The 22253-nt window shown below is 39.6% G+C and overlaps 1 protein-coding gene and 1 non-coding gene across 7 annotated transcripts in view; both read left to right on the plus strand.

The window, feature by feature from the left end:
- LOC109030060 (LIM domain only protein 3) overlaps positions 1-11165 on the plus strand; it is a 249357-nt gene extending 238192 nt beyond the window's left edge. For 5 of the 6 annotated variants that reach the window (XM_072301324.1, XM_019040848.2, XM_019040824.2 and 2 more), the window contains one exon: positions 9172-11165. In XM_072301324.1, coding sequence (XP_072157425.1) covers positions 9172-9351 — 180 coding nt within the window. In that variant the 3' untranslated portion in view covers positions 9352-11165. The remainder of the gene's footprint in view (positions 1-9171) is intronic. The other variant, XM_072301326.1, reaches the window with a different exon arrangement.
- A 10007-nt stretch (positions 11166-21172) lies between these two features.
- On the plus strand, positions 21173-21244 carry TRNAM-CAU (transfer RNA methionine (anticodon CAU)). The gene has a single exon. It is a non-coding gene; the product is annotated as a tRNA-Met (tRNA).
- Positions 21245-22253: the final 1009 nt, after the last annotated feature.

Below are 22253 nucleotides of genomic sequence, written 5' to 3' on the forward strand. Positions count from 1 at the left end.
AGGCATATTAGATCAAAAATCGGCGATTAGAAAAAAAAATTTATATATAAGGTTTTATGTGCCCAAGTTGTTCATTGGGGTGCCAGGGACTCCCTGCAAAAAGTCCCCAAGAATCCCCTGTACGCTCGACCCCCCGCCCCCCCAAAACCCCCAAAAAATCGACCTTTCCTCGGTTTTTCGTAAATATCTCAAAAAGAATTGGTTTTAGCGAAAAATGAGTTATCTAGTGAATAAAAGTTCATAAAATTTCCAATAAAAATGACTTCTATGAATTTTTTTGTAAAACGACTTTGAACCCCTCAAAATGGCCGCCGAAAAAACGGGCATTTACGGAAATTTCAGTTTTTTCCCGAAAATGCCCATTTTTCTTTGAAACGGCTGCTCTCATGTAAAAGTTAATGGCGGATTCTGAAAGAGCGTTGAATTTCACATCAGAAATGATTAACATCGATCATTTTAGACTCACAGTCGATCTACGGAAATACGATATATCGAAGCTCTTCCGCCCGGGCCTAACAAATCAAGTACTAGGTAGTTAAACATTTGCGGCCGGGGTTCTAATGACACTAAAGTCATACTTTTTTCACTCGGGGGTCGTTTGTATTAGCCTTTTACTCCTTTTTAAGGCCATTATCGAAGGGAAGGGAGTAGTGATTGTGGGGGGGGGGGGGGTGTCACCCATTACCCTTCCTCCGCTTAGCCGCGCAACGGTTTAACATACAGGAACGATAAGCATGGTCCAAGCCTGCGAAGACGTCGATGTGAAAAGATGAGGCCACGTTTTTTGTTTTGTCTTCGCATTGTCGCATTTTGGAGGAATCGTAGCTGCCAAATGACAGAAAAATGATTAATGCTGAAATACATGGCCCGAGGAGTGGAGGGACATTATACCTAGCAACACTGGACGAGCCCTTCTTATCTAGAACTCGGGGGGCTTATATGTAGCTCGTTCAGGGGCTTCGGTTTCATAAAAATTCCCCTTTCGCCTCTCGTTGCCCCCCATCGAATTTATCTCGTCGGGCTCCTTCCTATGTTTTGCGATTTGCGATTAGTTCGAGAACTGATCTCTAGCAGTTGCACGGACTTCCACCCTCGATCCGCGTTGTGGCTGTGTCATTCTTATTCCAAGCATATTATATATCTGCATATTTATTATCATATTATTAATAGGCAGCGTCCGATTAATATATATCGGACTTTATCATGCAAATAAAAATATCGAAAGTTTGAACGAACATCGTTTCATCAGGTTTAAAAAAGGTGCAGTCACGGCTAAAACAAGTAGTCTCGAAATTCTACCGCCGACAGAAGATGCCGCCAAATTGCACGGTTTTAGAGCATTCCTTCAAATTCAAACGTGGCTCGGTAATGCACTCTCGCCTTTAAATTGGGGGTGGAAATTGGATCCGCAGCTTACTCCTGTACGAACCACTTTAGGGCCTGCACCTAAACAAGTTTTGGACGCAATTTTCTGTGGCTGTGTTAAGGGTTGCAGAAAATCGTGCGGTTGTAGAAAAACAGGCCTGAAATGTTCAAACGTTTGCTTGCATTGCAACGGCATCTCGTGTGATAACTCGCTTGTGCTTAATACAGACGAGTAAGAAGAAGAAGAAAAGGTCAATATGGATGACGCGAGGGCAACACTAGAATTGAGCGGCAATAAGGCGGAAGAAGAAGGAGAAGAAGATAAACAAGAAAAAGAGATGGAAAAGAAGAGAGAAAAAGTTGTAAGCAATTACGCACTTAGGCCAAAAAGACGACGATTATTTTAAGACTTTTCTCTAAGTTTTACAGCTGGACATTCCTTCAAAAAAGTTATTGGGCAACCACTTGCTCTCGAATAAGTAATTGTAATTAATTAGAATACACTGCTTTACAATGATTATTAAGTGAAACAAATCGAAAATATTATTTGTGATTAATATACTGATCATTTGTTCTTTAGCACGGTTTTATAATTGACTCTATTCAAGCTCAAAGTAGTACATGAACACCTTACGCTTAAAAAGATAATCATTCAAAAAATCTGAGTCCCCCCCCCCCCCCCCGCTTACAACCATCTGTACTGGAGCTGGAGGTATCGAAGTGAAAAAGTGAACATTTAAAAATGTGTTTTATTGCTTTACTAGAGACAAATCGAAGTGAAAAAGAGGAATCATTTAATTATAAAGTAATGCTCTATTTCTATTTTTCAGCCCCCCCCCCCCCCCCAACTCTCAATGCACAATTTCTGTTTTCTGGATGGGAGAATCCCGACTCTCCTCCCTCTTCAGATGCATTACGCGATAATTGAACGCTTCCTTGCTCCAGCAGAACCGTAAACTTAAATGAGTAACTACCCAGTACTTGATTTGTTAGGCCCGGGCGGAAGAGCTTCGATATATCGTATTTCCGTAGATCGACTGTGAGTCTAAAATGATCGATGTTAATCATTTCTGATGTGAAATTCAACGCTCTTTCAGAATCCGCCATTAACTTTTACATGAGAGCAGCCGTTTCAAAGAAAAATGGGCATTTTCGGGAAAAAACTGAAATTTCCGTAAATGCCCGTTTTTTCGGCGGCCATTTTGAGGGGTTCAAAGTCGTTTTACAAAAAAATTCATAGAAGTCATTTTTATTGGAAATTTTATGAACTTTTATTCACTAGATAACTCATTTTTCGCTAAAACCAATTCTTTTTGAGATATTTACGAAAAACCGAGGAAAGGTCGATTTTTTGGGGGTTTTGGGGGGGCGGGGGGTCGAGCGTACAGGGGATTCTTGGGGACTTTTTGCTGGGAGTCCCTGGCACCCCAATGAACAACTTGGGCACATAAAACCTTATATATAAATTTTTTTTTCTATTTTTCCTATAATGCCTGGACTACCCGGGTAACACTGCGTGTAGCACATGAAGCGTTTCCTGTGTGTTATTGCAAAGCCCGGATCCTTGATTTACATTATAAGACGTAATAAACAATGGTTAAGATTTTCCCCAAGGACCCTGGTAAGACATCGATAGCCGTGAGGTGTGTTGCTTAAAGCGCGCCTAAACCAAAATCATAACATTTTCTTAGGATTAACGACCCCTTGCCCTCTTGCCCCGAAATCTCATTATTCATGGTGTGGGCCGCAAGGAACCGTCCTCAAGACTGTTCGTGTCTTGAAATGCACAGGTTTCTGAGCTTACACTCGGGGCAAGATGAGAGATCTTTTGCTGCGCTGCCAAATTTTACTCGAAAAGTATGATCTATTCGCCGGAAGAATTCGTTATCATTGATCAGTAAATGTTGAAACTTGAGAAGTCAAAAAAGGCAACTTTTGCAGTCTAGTAAAACTTATATTAGGAATTTAAGTAATGCAGTTTTTAACGAGGTATCACTGTTATCAGCCGTAAATTGTTCAGGTACGGATTTTTAACAGGTATGATCTTTAATGGATTTTTAAAAACTGCATTTTTTATAAATGACTGCCGAAATCAACTTTTGACTAGGAATTTAATGCAGCTTTTTAACATGCGCACTATAGCACTTGATACTTGTCGAAAGGAACATAAATCACATAAATGATTCCATTTTGGATATGGTCATTCAACCACTGTTAATTTTAAGCATTACATACTTCTTAAAACTGCAGAGTCTCTCGGACTTTAAATTATAAGTGATCCCAAAATTGTTGAGCATTTTGGGTTTTTGGGCGTCAAAGTATTACATCACCGGTCTCCTGTAAGATTAGGATAATTATCTTTTTGTGACTATCCACGAAAAAAGAAACCTTCGTCCAAAAAAAAAATAAATAAAAAACTTGAGGTACTACACCAGAGCATGCATAGAGTACGAGGATTTACATTTATACGTAGGAAAATTTTAGGAACAAAAAAATCAAACCAGAAATATGACGCTTTAAATTATTCAATTATAAAAGCTCAATTTTGAGAGGAAGCTATTTAAAATTATGTTATATCTTTCTTTGGGTACCAAAGTGCCGAATTAAAAGCAAGTCCACGCCCTCTTTCGGCACTTTCCCGCTATGCAACGTATTTTTAAGGACACTAAGGAGATTTTCTCATTTTAGGTCCAAATCTCGAAACTTGATTTTTTGCCCCATTTCAACAAAAATCAATATTTTGGGAATTGCATCTCTGAGGTCCAATATCCATTTCCCCGTGGATGGTCGTATTTATTAATTCAGAGACAATTTTTTATGTACTTTTGATTACAAAAAAAAGAAAAAAAATCTGCGTTTCGCAGCTATAAATATAGTTTTTTGCTGCTCATTATTATATCGAGATGCCTCATATTTTCAAGTCATGGCGTTGCATTGAGCGCTGAAAGGGTTGCTGAAATTTTGGCCATCAATTTGGCAATGGTCTTAATTTCAATTCGAGGAAGGAGCTCGATTTCGGCGGCCCGCGTGTAGGGGACAAGCAAACGAGGGTCAGGGGATAATAAGGGGCCAAAGACGGCAGTTGCCCGTAATAGAAAGCCAATAAGATGTTATTTGTGCAGGGATAATTAAAGTGGCAAATTAATTAAAGACGCCTCTGTTCCTTGGCCTTGGCGTCACCGTCGCGCTGTTGTTTCCTCTCTTAATCTTGTCCACGAGGAGAGGTGCGGGAGTTGGTGGGCGTAAGGTCGGAACCTAAGGTTGTTTACCGAGAGGATCCAGGGAGGCGTATGGATATGCAAATTATGAAGTGGCTCAGTAGCACGTGTCACAAGATTGAGATGTGATAGTTAGCGTCTATTCATCAGCTAAAATTAACTATAGTTTGATAGACTTGATTTATTTTTTAGATCGGAGGCTTGCTGCAATTATATCGATCCAAGCAGCCCTACATGTTACCTTTTTGGGAAACTTTGAGGAAACATGTGTGGAAAAGCGTGGGACCTCTGGCATATACATATTAGATGTAGACGCATTCAAAATCAGAGGATATGAAAAGAGGAAGAAGAAGAAGGAGAAGGAGATAGAGGAAGAAGAAGAAAAAGAGGGAGGAAGAAGAAGATAAAGAGAGAGGAAGAAGAAGATAAAGAGAAAGGAAGAAAAAGAAGAAAAAGAGAAAGACAGAAGAAGGGGTAGAGAGAGGAAAATAAGGGGAAGAGAGGGGAAGATGAAGTAGAAGAGAGGGAGGAGGTCGGGAGGAAAAACAAGGAAGAAGGAGAAGAAGAAAAGGTTGGAAGAGAAGGAGAGGAAGAAAACGAGGGAGAGGAAGAGGAGTTGAAAAGAAATGAGGTAGACGGAAGAAAAGGAAGAGGCTGAAGATGAAGGGGAAGAAGAAGAGGAAAAATACGAAAAAAAGAAGATTCTTCTTGTTCCTAAAGACCCTGGTAAAAATTGGCGATAGGAGCTGCGTTTCAAAATACCATCGGAGCTCTTATAGCCGACTGAAGAAGGCGATAGAAAATCATATAGCTGGCTGTAGAAAGTGGAAAAAATCCTACGGCCGGGCTACACGAAGCGATAAAAAATTAAACAGCCGGGTGATAGTTCCTGTCGCCGGGCTTTACACGTCATCGCCTTGCTGTTGATTTTTCGCCATCGGCTTTAAAAGGCTATAAGATATTGTGTAGAAATTCGTGTGCTTTGTAAATCCTTAAGTTTTTACGGAATCACCATAATATTTACAAAACGCACATTATATTTTCCTTTACTACATATTTGTTTTCATCAATTAAAATGAGAATAATCCATACAGAGTGTGCAAGCATTTCAAAGTCATGAGTTGAACAACGCTGACTCCACGAGCTTAAATATTAGAGCCTAACACAAAGCGGAGCGGCGGCGCACTGGCGCCTACAAACCTAACAGGGATACTTCACGCATTGCGCAATGCGTGAAGTATCCCTGTTAGGTTTGTAGGCGCCAATGCGCGTTTCGCGCTGGCTGCCCGCCCGCTGCGCCGCGCCGCAGCGTACCACGGCGCTTGAAGCAACTATTTCACACCAGAGGTATTGCACAGTATCGTACAAAATTGAAGGCACTCCAACATATTAGGAATGACAGGCATCCATCATAAGTACGGAGCTTTCCTCCCAAAATAAATCAAGATACTACGGCCCAAAAAGAGAGCGGTAGTCCAAAAACTCATTAAGTCCTAGCATCCGTAATTAGTAACGTTTAGCATACACTTTATCGTCAGGCTGTTGCTTAATCGCCATCGGCTATGAAAGGCTAGAAAAAATTGTGTTGCCGGCTATAGAAGCTATTGGAAATCTTACAGTCGGCTGCAGGTCCATGGTATTTTGGAACACAGATTCTACTGCCAATTTTTACCAGGGGAGAAAGAGGTTAATTTGGTGCTTTAATGTATTACAGTGATAACGAAAACCGCCTTATTAACTATTTCTGGTTGTAAAATAATTGGGTATATTCACAGTTTTGAATAGGTTGTCCAACCAAAACTTCGATAATGTGAATTCTACAACCAATCGCACCACATGAAATTCTGATGAAGAAACGCGTACAATAGGGTGTGTGCGATTCTTAACCCTGACCAGTGGCTCATTCTAAACTGCGGGATGCTCTGCTTCCGTTACCAAAAACCGCGTTGTTACGATGAGAATCCTTGGTACATTCGCTTTTTTTTCCCTTAGAGCGGTTGAGCGTTAGAGTTGAAGTGGAAAACGGGAAACGGACCAGGAGCGGAGTGGGTTTTCTTGACTGAGGATGAGTGTTTATTTTGCACGCAAGTTAAGTGGGAATTAAAGCACGTGTTGAAACGCTTTGTTCCCGAATCGTAGATAGAGAGCTACACCTAACCGTAAGGAACACTAACAGGTGAGTGTTTGCGTTATATTGGTAACGCAGCTCCTCTACGCAACGCAAGAAAGTCGTGCACTGATGTCAGATAGAGCGGAAATTCGTCGGAAAAGTTTTGCGCCGCTCGATTTCCTCGTCTAGAGGAGCAATATAATGCACGCTATAAGAGGAAACAATCACGAAAAGGTTTTCAAAGGAATTTAGGGCTGAACTCAGAAAGGCAATCGATAATTATACGGAATATTTGCTATAGAATGAATTTATTTTTACCATAAAATCGGTTGTCATAAAATATATTTTTATTCGTAAAGTAAGCTATACTTTCAGGGTAATTTACTCGTATTACTATTTTGTAACTCAAATCTCCTTCTCCCGGTCGACATGTGCTGAGCAAACATTTTCGACTTTCCCATTAGAAAATTTCACAAAATTTGATTTGTCTGAAACTGAACTGCCAAATCAGAGGAACGAAAATTATCAATCGTAGATCTTCAAATTGCCTTCCGTAAAATGTTGTTAAAACTTCTTGTTATGAAAACTGTCAAAAACCTCCATGATAGGCTAAAAATTTAGCACTGTATTCGAGCAATCACTCCCTGTGCTCTCTTGAGATTTGAAATTTCTACTGAAGGAAACAGTTAAAATTTAATAAATAAAAAACTTCAATTTACGACTCGTTTAAGTGTCACAAATTCTCTCTTTTGAACGATAGGGTCACTTAATCCCCTTTCATAAAATAGGGGGAATGTCGTATTTTTTTTTTTTTTTTTTTTTTTTTGAGGGGAAGGGGGGAATGAACTGGATTCTTTCGACTAAACTCGTGTCACTTATGTCCACCTTTTTGGAAAATGAAGGAAAATTCCTGGAGGGAAATCGAGGAAACAGTTAAAATTTAATAAATAAAAAAAAAATTGTGTCACAAATGACCCCTTTTGAACGACAGAGTCACTTAAACCCCTTTTATATAATTGGAGGAATATCGTATATTTTTGGCAAAGACATTTGGGGGAAAACGAACTTTATTCTTTCGGCTAAACTCGTGTCACTTATGTCCACCTTTTGGGAAATGAAGGAGAATCGTGAACATTTTTACCACAAAAGCCGACACTTTTCCTTTTATTTGTATTTATTTTATGACAATAACGGCAACGAGAGTGTCTTGGGAGACCGGTGAGGGTGGATGAAGCTCGGAGCGTCTTCACCCTCCTCGGGAGGACTCTTTATCAAGTTAATTATCGAAACTAAACTCGCTCTCTATCTCTCTCACCTCCACCTCCCCTCTCATTCACTCCCTCCTCATCCTCCTTCATCCCGCGAAAATCATAGGGTCTTCCCTCTCTCTCTTTTCATTGACTTCCTTTCTTCTCGTGATTCAGCTTTGCACATTGTATAAATGGTAAAACAGAAAAAGAACCTACGTGAATTGGACAACATTTTGCAATAAGGAACCACTATTTCTTATGCTTATTTTAGAAACAACAAATATGCCATTAGTTTCCCTCTGCAGAGAAGGTGCTTTTATGGAGGAGCAGGAGATAGTGGTTCCCTTATTGCAAAATTTAATCCAGTTACACTACATTTTGCAGTACACTGGAAAAAAACACATTGGATCTAGAGTCCAGACTCTTGAAAACATTGACAAGAAAAAATACTCTTGATTCGATCGGATTTTTGCTTGAATCAAAACGAAATCCGCTTAAATTAAGAGGCTTGGTTCTTGATTTAAGCTAGATTCTGATTGAATCAAGAGTACTTTTTCTTGTCGATGTTTTTAAGAGTCTGGACTCTAGATCCAACGTGTTTTTTTCCAGTGTAACTAAGTACCAATACTAGCTTTAGTCTTAAAGGGATCTACCTGTACATGGAAACCAATTCTACATAGGAGGTGTTCCTAAATTACACAACGCCCTAGGGGGAGTGCATAAACCCCCGTGACGCTGCGTTATGAGGAGGGAGGGGGGGGGGGGCAGTGTCAGTGTTCCGTAACCTTTCTATTGGTAAAAAACACATCGACTCCTATGCGAAAATATGGTCCGTTTGCTTGTTAGCCTCTCTTCGATACCAGTGGTGTGGCATGCTTTGCGGTATATCTATTGAGCTGCCATCAGGACCAATGGAAAAGGATCTATAAACTGGGTGTTCGAAAAGAACACCTTAAAGAAAGATTCTTTACCATAGCATTAAGTGGGGAAATATCGATAATCGAACATTCACGCTTCGCCACCGTTCGGTCCCGGAATAACTTGCCCAAAAAGAATTATTTACCCACGACATATTTTCATCTCACTTTTTTTTTTGGGGGGGGGGGTGGGGATTACGAACAATGCCCTTGTTTTGTAATCCTATTATTTAATTTTACGAACACTTCTAATCACCTTCAAATAAATAGACTCTTTTTTTAATGGGCATGTGTTTGTTCGTTTGTTTCAGGCGGCCGGTCTAAACGTGCGAACACAAAACATGAACGAGCTCTCTGAGCGACGACAGAACGGCGAAATGACCCCCTCCCACCCGCCGACCAACGGACATGGGGCCCACGGGGGCCCAGCGCACGGCCAGTACCCCACGCCCACCAGCGAGATACCCTCCATCATGTTCGACGTCAAATGAAGAAAGCGATAAGCTGCCCGCGCGAGCAGCTTCCAAATCCTGCCGGATAACTACATGCATACGTCACACGCCATCGAAAGTCAAATCAAGTTACAATCGATGGGTGACCGCTGCCAACGAAAGCGTCATCGATGAGTTCGTTCTTCAACGGACGACGAAAATGGCTGTTTCTTAGTGAGAATGACGTCATTTCAAAGCACCAGATTTGCTCACAATCTCAATTTCCATGTAAAGACTAACCTGGCATCACCACGATGGCCAAAGTGCTAAACCACGTATCTCCGTCTGCGACATCGCAGACTTGCTGTCATACTATATTTTTTCTTTGGAAAACCAGTCAACCTATTTTCTTGAAAACCTCTTCGATTTTTCTTCTCTATTAGTTGAATGTCTAGTAGAAGTTTTAAGCTATACCGTTGACTTGTTTCTCCTCAAAAAAATAAAAAAAAAGGAGCAGAGATTCTGAAGCACCGCAATGGAGGTACGTGGTTTCGTACTTTATTCATCGACTGGCTGTCAAGTCAAGAAAAAAACGCCGTAAAATCAATCGAATATTGCCAAATTTCTGTCAATACAATTTTTTGAGGACGGCTTCGAATATTTTTTCTTGGAAGTTGCAGATACTCTTCGGTAATTTCTATCACAATTTTTTGAGAAATTGGATGAAAAATATTTACAAGTAGATATGACAAAGATATGACTCCAGTTTCAGTCAATATTTGACCCAGTTCTAATATTCAGGATAATCTGAGTCAAATATTTTGAAAAGAGCAGCCGAAGTTGAGGTCCAGGTTTGGATCATTAGAATTATGTATTAGATCTTTTGTAAAAAATGCCTACTGCTATCCATCGAGCGGCTTCAAAAGACCAAAAAAAAACTAAGCTTGGTTTCTTCCTACTAAATCTAGTCACTTTTCTTTGATAAAGTTACCGGAAGTACAGTATAGAATTTCGTATTGACCTTTGTCTATATTCATAATCATCTAGTCATAATTGTAAATTAAATCTAGTTCTGGCTGAACGTTTTACTGGAATCCACAATTGTCAATAAACCGATAAGAAAATATTTCATTTTAAAAAAATAGCGTGCTATAAACTCAGCAGAGCGTATATGTAAACAATAAAATGAATTACTTTGTTACGGAAGAATCGAAAGATAAATCATTTATTATGATAATTTGCATTGTGCATAGTCGTTATTGCAATTTTTGTTGGTTTTTTTTGTTAATCCATTCCTCTTATTATTTTCTTCTCACTGTCTTTCACTACTGTTCGCCAACTTTTAAGCCATCGTCAAGAATAAGTGAATATGTGTTTGGTATAAGTTAACGGCGAACCTAAGTACGTGAAATACAACTTTGGCGATAGAAATGTTTTACGCGCAAACGAAAGCATCATAAACCATTTCCTTCCAGCCATATCTTTTTTTGTTATTTTTTGGTCTATTGTGTTTTATTGATCTCATTTTTTATCGTTGTTCCTTTATATATATTTGATATACTCTCACGTAATGAATAAATTGAAAAAAAATCCATTCTCATTGTTACCAGATATTCTAAGTATTGCAAAATGTTGACCTAAAGTTTCTTTCCTTACGATGAATTGGTGCAATATAGGTTAAGGTTCACTTAAGTGATAAATTGAATGTAAAAAAGTTAATATCAATACTTAATTATACGTATTACTGATAGTAAACTTAGGTAGAGTTGTAAATAAACATTTTTAAATGTCTTAGAAGTATCTATTTACTTATCGAGATAATGAATAACTCATTTTTTGTGGACAATATGTACAATAAATTATTGATCACCACATATTGACTGCTTGTCATTCCAGTTCCCTACAATGGTTTCCCTCATGTTTCTGTAAAATTCAGAAAATTGATCAGTAATTCGTTCATAATCGATGTAAGTGAGATTTGATCAACACCATAAAGTTTTATTACTCTGAAGTAGTGGCAATGGTACATTCAGCAACACCACAAAGAAATTGCGTAAATGAGTACTTCGTACCCCTCTCCTATATTTATTATATCAAAGGAAAACTGAGAAAAAGTATTGCTTGAACATTTTCTCAGAATATCCTCCACGCCTAGAATGAAAATTTGGGAAGTTTCCAAAAAGTAGTGATGAGTGTTAATCTATTTAAAAAGTAAATTATGACGGGAAGTATAAGCAGCGTTAGGCTAGGTTAGGTCCACCGGTTTCGTTACGCGGTTTAACGTCAAAAAGTTTAGTCGGCAAACGCTAGAAACGGACGGACGGATAGTGCCAACGCCTTAATGCAACTATTCGAGCTCAGAGGATGTCCGTGATGCATAAGCGGAGAATGGAAGGCGCCTCGGGCGAAAGTATCAATCCGTGTGACGAGCCGCGACTTCACAGGTGAGGTGTTCCGTTCTTTTGAGGAAGGTGCATAAAATCAAGGGCAATAGGGGCAAAGGACCGTTCTGAACCCCCCCCCCCCCCCCCCCTATTATTTCAAAGTATATAATACGGGTGACTAGTGTGAGCGCGCGCGCGCCGCGCTGAGTAGCTTGCGACACCCGCAGCCGTTCTTTTTTACGTATATGCAGCACGGATATCCTTCAAGTACGAATAGTTGCATCGTCAAGGCATTGTTTCGCATCCGGCGGCTGAAATTGTAGCGGGAGGTAGTTCGCCCTTTTCTACTACTTGTGAATCGTGATTACTCCTTCTTCATGGTTCTATTATCATTACTTTATTATTTTAAAAATCTACGATGAAATTGTCAAGTATAATTGATTTCACAGAGAAGAAAATTCACACTGAAGCTCCTTTTGATGGCTAAGAAACAATACCGCCTTCCTAATCTGACGATTTCGCAAGGCAAAGAAGAAACTTCGCCATGTTCGTAATTTTGAGGTTAGATTTGTAATGTTTTAATACTAGCGTCTTTACAGTGCTCTCATGCGGGATTTCCAAAAAAAAAAAAAAAAAAAAAAAAAAAAAAAAAAAAACTAAAAACTAAAAACCACATATTGCGTATTTAATACTGAAGATATCCGTAAAGTCAAGAAGTCATTTTCGCCACAATTGTTAGTCAGGCGGGATTGTTCTTTAGCTCTGCTTTTTTGTGCCTCGTGTGTAGGAAACACGCCATACAAAGATTCAAACGTTGCCAGATTCATTTGGTAAATTACGAATTTTAAGAGGATCTTGTGAATTTTCTTGGCCGAATTCCTCAAAGGATTTGAGTCGCAATTTTTTCTAGGGTCTCCAAAAGTTTCAAGGAAAAATACTTGAGACCTTCATCAAAAATCAATATTTTATAGGAGAAAACTTGGCAAAATTCGAATACTTTTCCGACATATCTCTTTGAAGGATAATACAGACGATCGCAATATACACACTATTCCTAATAATGAGTTTGATTATCCACTTGGCAACCATGCAGCACTCACTTATCTCGAATCTGGAAGATTTACTGTCATTAGTGTAGTTAAAGCCATAAATAGTCCGCTACGAAGAAGAATCAATAGCCAGTGAGTTTTGACGCCGAAAACTTTCCGATAAGAAAAAGAGTTATGAAATGTCTGGAAAAAAGTTTTCGGTTTGTCTGTACCTATTTGTTGCTGATCCTGACTTTTCCCGAGAAGCTCCCGAAAAAATGCATTTACATGCTCTTGTTCCTTGAAAGTTAGCTGAAGATTAAATCAGATTACGCACGGCGTTCAAACACATGAGCGAAAACACAAGGGGAAACTTAACTTTAAGAAAAACCCTCGAAAGATTGCAGAGGGGGGTGGATCTCTTACAGTTCGTTCTCTACCGTGCTCAGATGAGAGGGAGAGATATTCACTGAGAAAAAAATGTGTTTGGCTCAATCATGATGATTCTTGTATTTGACACCAAGAATTTTTTTAAAGTTGATTTAAGCTGAATTTTTCTTGATAAGAAAAATAATGCTTGGATTAAGATAAAAATGAGTTTATATTAAGCAGCAAAATTTGATTAAGAAAAACTTCTGGCGCATTAAGATTTTTTTCAGTAATGTAGAGGGCTCCAAAATTCTGCCCTGTTTTTTTTGTTTGTTTTTGTTGTTTTTGTTAATACGTCGAATGCATAATCGTCAGGAATCAAAATTCCAAGTAGCAAAGCTTGCGGTTTTTATAAAACAACAATCAAGCTCAAAATAAAGCTTATCTTGTGACTCTCTCTCAGTACAACTTGTAACTATACTTATGAAAATGCAACAAGAATGTCAGCGCATAAATTGAAATCTTGTGAATCGGAAGTTTTACAGTCTTTGGCGCCAAACTTCGAAATTTATGATAAATGGTTCTCAGCTCAAAAAGAGGGAAGATAAAATTCAACTGATAAAATTACAAAAACGTTTGTTTTATAATACCACCGTGCTTTAAATTCCTACTGGATAGTTGTTTTAGAATTTAACAGTTTTTTCAGACTTTGGAAGCTTAAAAAATTCAAAACAATTTCATTCTGTTTTTTTCTAGTGTAAATGAGCCCCCCTCATTTACACCTACTTGGTTTGGTTTCCTACTTGGAAGATCATTGATTCCTTAGATTACGAACTAAACAAATAGGTAAAGCCGCCAGCTGAATCAAGACGGTAAAGAAGTACAGGAAAGAGGAAGAGAAAGCAAATAGGTATTCACCACTTGATTGCTGACAAAAATGAAAAAGAGAAGAATTTATTGTGTTTTGTGTTTTTATCCAGCTGTGGATGAAATATTATCGAGCTTCAAAAGACAACATGACAATTCAAACGACTTCAGTGTCCGTTTAATTTTGATGGAAAAACTGTCGATTCTATTGTAAGAGGAACCATTATTCTCCAATCTTGCACGCAACATTCCAATATTCTGCCTTGCTAAGGAAGAACGCCGTATGAACCTTCAGACGTTGTCATATTTCCTTCAATAAAAAACGAATTTACTGGGAAAATTGTGAATATTTTTCTTCAAATTTTTCAGACTATTTCGTTCGCAATCTGATCTAAAATATCTGAAAATTTCAAAGAAAAATACGCGTAACTTTCCTCAAAAATACATGTTTTATCTGGGAGAAGTTGGCAACTCTCGCATGTTCATACGGCGTTTTTCCCTAGCCAGGCAGTATCTGTCCTCCGGATCGCTAAGCGACGGAAACCTTTTCATCGGAGCCTGGACGCATGATTTGAATGTTAGGAAATGAGGCGTGAAATGATCGATTATCGATATTTCCCCATTCGAAGCTGTGGTAAAGAATCGATTCTTGCGAACACCTTGTTTATCGACGCTTTGCCATAGATGTATAGGGCATATCAATCGATATATCGCAACGGCCACGCCTGTCGCAAGGAGGGTATAAAATTTCTTCCTCCTCCCAATGCGTGAGTGATAGAACGCGGAAAAAGGGGTGGACAAAGAAATTGTGCGCGAGTCATCTCGCAGAAATTACTGAGATGGAATGAATTACATTTCGACGCGTCGTGTCTTGGTCGAATCGCCGAGTACTGCGACCCTCTTATCACTCCGATATTAGGTATTCCGTGAATGCAATACATTTCTAGCAATCCATATTTCCTTCTTCCGCTGCCGGAAAAGCAAGACTGCATCCTGAGATCAGCCCTATCTCGCATTTCTATCAATGTAATCGACAGTCCAACCCGAAAGAGAGTTGAGCCATTTTACGAGAAGAGTGTTGGTCCAGTCGGCCGAGCCGAAGGCGTTGAAAATCATCGTGGTCGAACGCGTCAGAAATATTTCAGTTGTCAGAAATCAACGCATAAATATAGAAACATGTCATTATTAAAGTCAATCTCATACATACACACATAAAATTCGTCTTCCAAGAAAATCTATTTTGTATTGGGGGATGGGGTGGGGGGTGGGGGTAAAGATTAAGTTTTGAATTTTCTCTCTGTAAATAGATGGTATACCCTATTTATTTTCGGCTCTCAGTTACCATCTGAAATTTAAAGAATTTGAAAATATTAATACAAATTCATTCTAAAGATTCAATAAACATCAGAATTTTACAGGCACAGAAACTAAATTGTTTATCGACGTATGAATGGAAGCAAGTAAGTTCAGTGTTACGGGGTTTTCTAAAGTAGAGATCTGATAGCAATTAATTGAGGAAAAATATCCCTTCATCGCAACGGTTGGGTATAAAAATAGTCAGATACGGTTGTCTGAAGTTTCAAATTTCTATGTTATGTTAGATTGTCACGCCTCGCGCCATCGCGCCTTCAATTTTGCAGACGCAACACGGTCGTCCATCAAGCACGAATAGTTGTATCTCTGCGCCGACACCAACACGCGTTTCTTTCCCTTGCTCCTCTTGTATGTCAAGTTAGGTTGGCACGCCTCGCGCCATCGCGCCTTTAATTTTGCAGACGCAACACGGTCGTCAATCAAGCACGAATAGCCACGCATCTGTATCACCCAAGAATTAACGAGCACACCCAAATTTTTGTCTCCCGCACTCTGCTCGGTAGAAACACGTCTAATTACCACTACAAACACGGGAATTGCAGGATTTCCAAATTCCGAGAAGCTTTAGCAATAATATCGCTACTTCATAGCAATGCTTCTTTAAAGCAGAGTTTGCTTTACCGAAGTCCTATGTGACCGTCTACTTAGGCCTTTGCATTAAAATAATGAGGAGGAGGAAAGGAGCTTAAATCATGATAAAAGTGAACCACGTGGCCGGGGGGGGGGGGGGAGGAATCACTTAGGGGAAAGGGGTAGCCGTAACACCGACACAGGCACGTCGAGACATCCGCGATAAGTTTAATAATAAATCTTCTTTCCTCGGAACGTAATGAATCTAAAAATGCTCGCGAAAGAAAACGGAGGGGAAAGCGCCCGGAAAAGAAATAAACAGGAACGACTTACTTTCACGGGTGTATTAAAATATTTCCGCGGGGAGCCCGCCGCGGTTCCTCAATGCGGAAAGGTGAATTAGTTCAATGATTTCATGCTTTATTTATTCATTTATTTATTCATTCGTTCTCTTTCGCCCGACCGCGAAACGAGGCGCCTCAGTGATACATCAATTTAAGAGATTTCGCCGTGAAAAACCAGATAATTATGCACTGGGGAGGGGAGGCGAGAGCGTCGGGGGGGGGGGGGGGCGACTCCGGAAGAGGAGGAGGGAACAAGATCGTGGAAAGTGATGGCACATTTGGAGAGACCTGTAGGTCACAAAGGGGCTTTCATTTTTTATCACCGCGCTCACTTCGTCTGCGGGCTGATTATTGGAGTTGATAGACGAAGCGTTGGATATAGCAGACTGCGGGAAATTCTTGACATAATGGAGCTCTTGCATGTGTCAGGAATCTGTGATTTAAGCACTGATTCCTATGTTAAATTTCGCGTGAAACACGATTCTGCCACTGCTTTTTTCTGAAGTCAACTTCAAAGCTCAAACGAAGCTCTCAAAGTTGAGGCTGTAATGAGGGGGATATCTTACGGTACCGGGTACCCTGATTCACCTATATATCAACCACAAACTTTTATGCATTTATTAGCTACTTTGTTGGGGGCTCCCAAACTGAAAACACGGCAAATCCTGCTAAGTATTAGCTCCCCGTCTTTGCACAGAGAGTTTGTCTTGATAAAGAGGTGGACTCTCAAGGTAGCGTGAGATATCCTCTCTATCTCGGCCTCAACTTTGAGAGATTTTTTCTGAACTTTGGAGTTGATCTCAGAAAAACCAGAGGCAGCATACTGTTTCTCGCCAACTTTTACATAGGAATCAGTACTTGAATCTTAGATCAGAAAGCGCCAACTGTATCCACAGATGGCGCTTCGTTCCGTTGGATTTAATGTGAAATTCCACTTTTCCATTTCCACAGAAGAAATTACGTCCACTTTTACATAATTTCTTATCCACCTCTCTGGAGCACACCCCATATTTCCCACTTGTCTTTAGTTTTTTACAGCATAAATACATCCAGTTATGCTGTTTCTGCTTAAATAAGTCAATTCAATCACCCTATTGTTTTTATATTTTTTTTTCGTCCGCTTTTACATCTTTTCTTATCCACCTTTCTAGATCACACCCCATATTTCCCACCCGACAGAACACAGAGGAAATCACGTCCACTTTTACCTAGTTTCTTATCCATCTTTCTAGAGCGCACCCCATATTTTCTACCCGTCTCTAGTTCCTTTCAGCAGAAAAACATACAGTTAGGCCGTTTCTGCTCAAATATGCCAATTTATTCTTTTTTTTTTTTTTTTTTTTTTTTTTTTTTTTTTTTTTTTGGCGGACCGTATTCGGATGGGTTTCCACCAATTTGACAACAGCAAGACCGGAGCCCGCACGGGGGCTATTCGGGGAAGGGAGGGGGGAGGAGGAGTCATCGGAAAACTTCAGAAATCAATTAGCAGTTCGATTTTATGGGCGCGCAAAAAAGAGACAACGAGCCGGGAACTTTTAATGAAGAAAGCATGTAAGCGCGTCGCAGGTGTCGCCGTCATTGCCGCCCCCCCCCCCCCCCCCCGCACCACGACCAAGCAAGGCCGCCGCCGCCCCGAATGAGACGCGGGGGTTTTTTCTCACCTCGGCCGCGCCGCGCCGCGCCGCTCGGCTCTTGCCTTTTTTCTGCGATTCCATAAAGTCCATTAAATAAAGCAATTATAACGGGGGCGAAATGGGAGAGCTCGTCACCCGGTAATGGAGGGGATGGGGGGGGGGGGAGGGTTGCATATTTACGCTCGTTAAAAGCAAATCCGGGTTCGGGGGTCCCCGGAGCCGCGATTCGCGAGTGCGACGCTTCCAAGACAGATAGCGGTCGTGTCGCTTTCGGATGCACCCTCCTTCGCGACGCCGCCACGTTTAGGGTTCAGGATTCTGGGTGAAGTGACATTTTTTTTAAAAAAATTATTATTAATAGTAGGGTGTACTAGGGGGTTGTGCCCCCTGGCCGCTACGCGGCCCAACCCCCAGTGGACGCTTCGCCCTCTCTTAGGCCCGTTTCGACAAAAGGATGTACATAAAAATGAAAAGATTTTAATACCCGACTCTCATTTGTCCAATCTCCCTTTGGCCGGGAACGATTGGACCAATAAGAAATTAGTCGAGTTAAGAGAGGAAACTAAACACGCAATTTGGCCTGGAGCTCAGCGCAGAGAGGAATGATGACGAGGACTTGAAAAGAAAAGAACAAGCTCTCGGCGCGGCGCGGCGGTCGGCATGTAATACATATTAGCGCCTACAAGACTGCAGGAATACTTCACGCATTGCGCCAAACACAGTGCTATCAGCGCGGCGCAGGCGCAGCAGCGGCGGCGGAACAAGTTAAAATTATTCAACCACATTTATGTTTGTTATTTCATAATTTTTGGTTCATTTCTTATAAATGGAGGACCTTGTCCACACAGAGACAGGTTTTCGGAACTTAACTTCCGCGCAAAGTTCCGTGAAATTTTACTAGTAGTGTTGACAGGGCTCTCCAAAAAATGTATCCAACATGAGTAGGTAAACGCGTCTTATGTACCCTTCCTCCTCCGGCACGTTCACTTAATGGTTTTTATTGATGTTTCAAAACGAATGAGAAGGAGGCGGCAAAACACAGGCGGCCCATGGGCGGCAAGTAGGCAGATCTGGCCCTGTAGACTGAGGAATTGAGGATGGGACGCCTCAAGTGGCACTGATCGCGAAAAATTGCGATTTGATCGGATAATATATCGCGATTTTATCGACGTCAATTCATTGCAATAATAACGGATAAAAAATCGTGATACGTTGAGATAAAATGTCGATTTTGTCGAACTTTACTCTGTAGAGATAAAATTGCGATAAGATAGAGGTTATGAATTGCGATTTCATCTCATAAAGCAGTGAAATTAATTGCGATTTAATCGACGGCGATTTATCGCAAAACTATCGAACAAAAAATCGCCATACATTGAGATGAAATTTCGATTTTGTCGAACGCGATTTGATAGAGATAAAATTGCGACAAGATTGGGTATAATCGATGAGGTGTTGATGATCCCAGTGTTTTAATCGCCAAATAATTGCAACTTAACTTCAAAAGATCGTGATTTTCCCGTTGGAAAATGCTACTTGGGGCAGGTCTATGGGGATTGCTTTCAAATAAAAAGGCATGCTTTTGACAGTTCGTTTATTCAATGTCGACGTGTCAGTATGGCTGAAGATAGGAGTGTAGACTTAAACATTTTTGCTTTTAATCCTTTGAACTCATAGGAGTGTAGACTTAAACATTTTGGCTTTTAATCCTTTGGACTCAGAAATTTTTTGGTCTATTTACTAATACCTTTAGCCATCTTTTATTTTTCCATCTTCCCCGTTTTCTTTCTCCCCCTCACGTTTCCTCCCTTTTACTCAATCATTGTTTTTTTTAAAATCAATATTTTATTTTTGAATAGATTCACTGGATCATTGATTTCAATTGCATACGCCGCATTTTTTTTTAAAGAAAAGTAATAAGAAACTTGTAAAAATTTATGTAAAATATCCGGTTTACTCTTCCAATTTTTCTACCACTTTTATTTACAATTATTACAAACACGTGCAGGTTGCAAAATTGTAAAAATTAGTTTTAAATCTTTATAACTTTCTTTTTCGAGCTGTATTTCTAGAGGTTGAACAAATTCGAATGAAGTTTTCATAGTAGTACAGGTCACAAAAAATTTAAATTTGGTAATTTTCATGAGTTTGATATTTGTATGTAAGGAAACTCATGGAAAAGTCGAGAATGATTAGACTTATAGAATTGTAAATTAAACACTTATCAATAAAGATGTAAAAAAAAAAAATAAAAAAAAAACACACGATGACTTAAATTTAATTTGAGAATATTGATTTTATTGATGAATAAGTTGCAGATTGCGGTTCAAAATAAATTATTTTGACAGGATTTTTGAATCGTTGCAGAATGAATTCTGAAAATTTCTTAAATTTTCTAATGATTCAATAATATCCTCGTACTCATACATTCCTTCCTAGAAGCATTTATGAATCTTGATGTTATGAATTTTTAGAAAATAAGCATATGATTCTAAACCTTATTGCATCGAACATAAAACTATAAGAAGGTATTCATCTCAATTTGTAGGTACATCCTGGTAGCAGAATCCGGTGGTAAAAAAAAAAAAAAAAAAAAAAAAAAAAAAAATATAATTAATATTTATTAAATTTAAATTTATGCATTAAAATGTAAATTCCAGTGCCTTCTGGAAAAGCGCATTTTTCAACCGTCTAAATCTGTGATCTTATTTAATTATTTTATTTTTTTTTCTCGTTTCTCGATGCATTCCTTTAATGTACGTGAGACTTTGACGTTTAAGAAAAAATAGGAAAAATTCCTCATTTTTGCACCAAAGAAGCTTTCTACATTTTACACTTCCTTAGAAAAAAAAAACGAGAAAAAAACCCCGAAACTATTCTCCCTGGTTTGAGAAATGTCCGTTTGCGACTTTGATATGGAGAAAACATGTAACTATTATCGATGGGAATATGGATGATTCTGCCAACAATATCATCAACGGTCGCTTTTCCCCCTAGCCATACAGATACTTCAATAAATTCCCTATCCTTCTTAGAAAATTATGAAGGTACTCCATCTGAATGCTCACTGAGAAATTACACTTTCCAGGCATATAAAACTTATTCAAACGTCACAGCAGAACGAAGTCCTGGCAGCTGGCACCTGGCACCCTCCCCTTCCGAGTTGTAAACGCAGGCAAGTGGCTTAAGGCGGGGCGGCCGCCACGGTAGAAAAGATGATGCAACGCTTTCCCACGACGGGAGGGGTGGGGTGACACCGCGCTACGGAACTCGCTGTTGAAATACCGCCATTTGGCTCCGCCGTTTACGAGAGCAGAGTGGCGCAGTGGAAGCGTGCTGGGCCCATAACCCAGAGGTCCGTGGATCGAAACCACGCTCTGCTACGGATAATTTTGTACGAGGTAGGGACATGAGTGGGTCGTCAGTATTCTGCCGTGCTTAGGGAGAAAATGCCGTATGCACCTTCAGGCATTGCCGAATTTCCTTAGATGAAATGCGAATTTCTAAGAAAGTTTATGAATTTTTTTCTTCTAGCTTAACAGTAAATGTTGTTCGCAATTTTACCTACAGATTCTGAAAATTTAAAGGAAAATTATTCCCAACTTTCCTGAAAAATTAACATTTTATCGAAGGAAATTTGGCAACTCTCGAATGCTCATACGGCGTTCTTCCTTAGCACGGCATTATTGCTTTCTGTCAGATGTATAGACACTAGCTTTCAGGCACGTACTGACCCTCGCTATTTTTCTGAGGTATAACGAGATAAAAAAATCACACATTTTACATAATAATCTGAAAATCCTGGAAATTGGTGAGTCCTTTAAAAAGGAGAGTTACGTAAATAAAATTTAAGACTCTAGAGTAATATATTTTTCCAACTTTGGGGAACAATCCGAGGAAAGGATTCTTCATACAATTTGTCGAGCCAGGGTCGGATTAAGACATTTTTTAACTGGCGCACAGTGTAGAACGAGCTAATAGAAGAAGTCGGACTTGGAATTTTCGGCTACAATTCCAAATTTTGCAGTCAAATTCAAGAAGATTCAATTTCAAGGGGTGTTTCTGGAAGGGAATTTCACGAAAAAAAAGATGAAACCACTCTTAAACTTTTTTGTTTCATATTTGGGAAAAAATGAGCTTCTAAAGTCTTCAGATTTTGTACGATTTCCCTTATTGATCCGGTCAAATTTGTGGCGTGAGACTGATTTTGGTGCCCCTCCGATGGCGGGGGGGGGGGGGGATCTTTGGAGGCAGATGTTATGGTTCCTATAATCGCATAGTGCAGTCTAATTTAAAAAAATAGAAAAAAAACTAAAGGGATGAATAAGCATTTATTGTAGAATGGTTCTGCAGCGCTTAAGAATAGAATTCGACAGTTGATCGATAAACGGA

This window comes from Bemisia tabaci, chromosome 6 (genome assembly GCF_918797505.1).
Source record: "Bemisia tabaci chromosome 6, PGI_BMITA_v3".
Lineage (NCBI taxonomy): Eukaryota > Metazoa > Arthropoda > Insecta > Hemiptera > Aleyrodidae > Bemisia > Bemisia tabaci.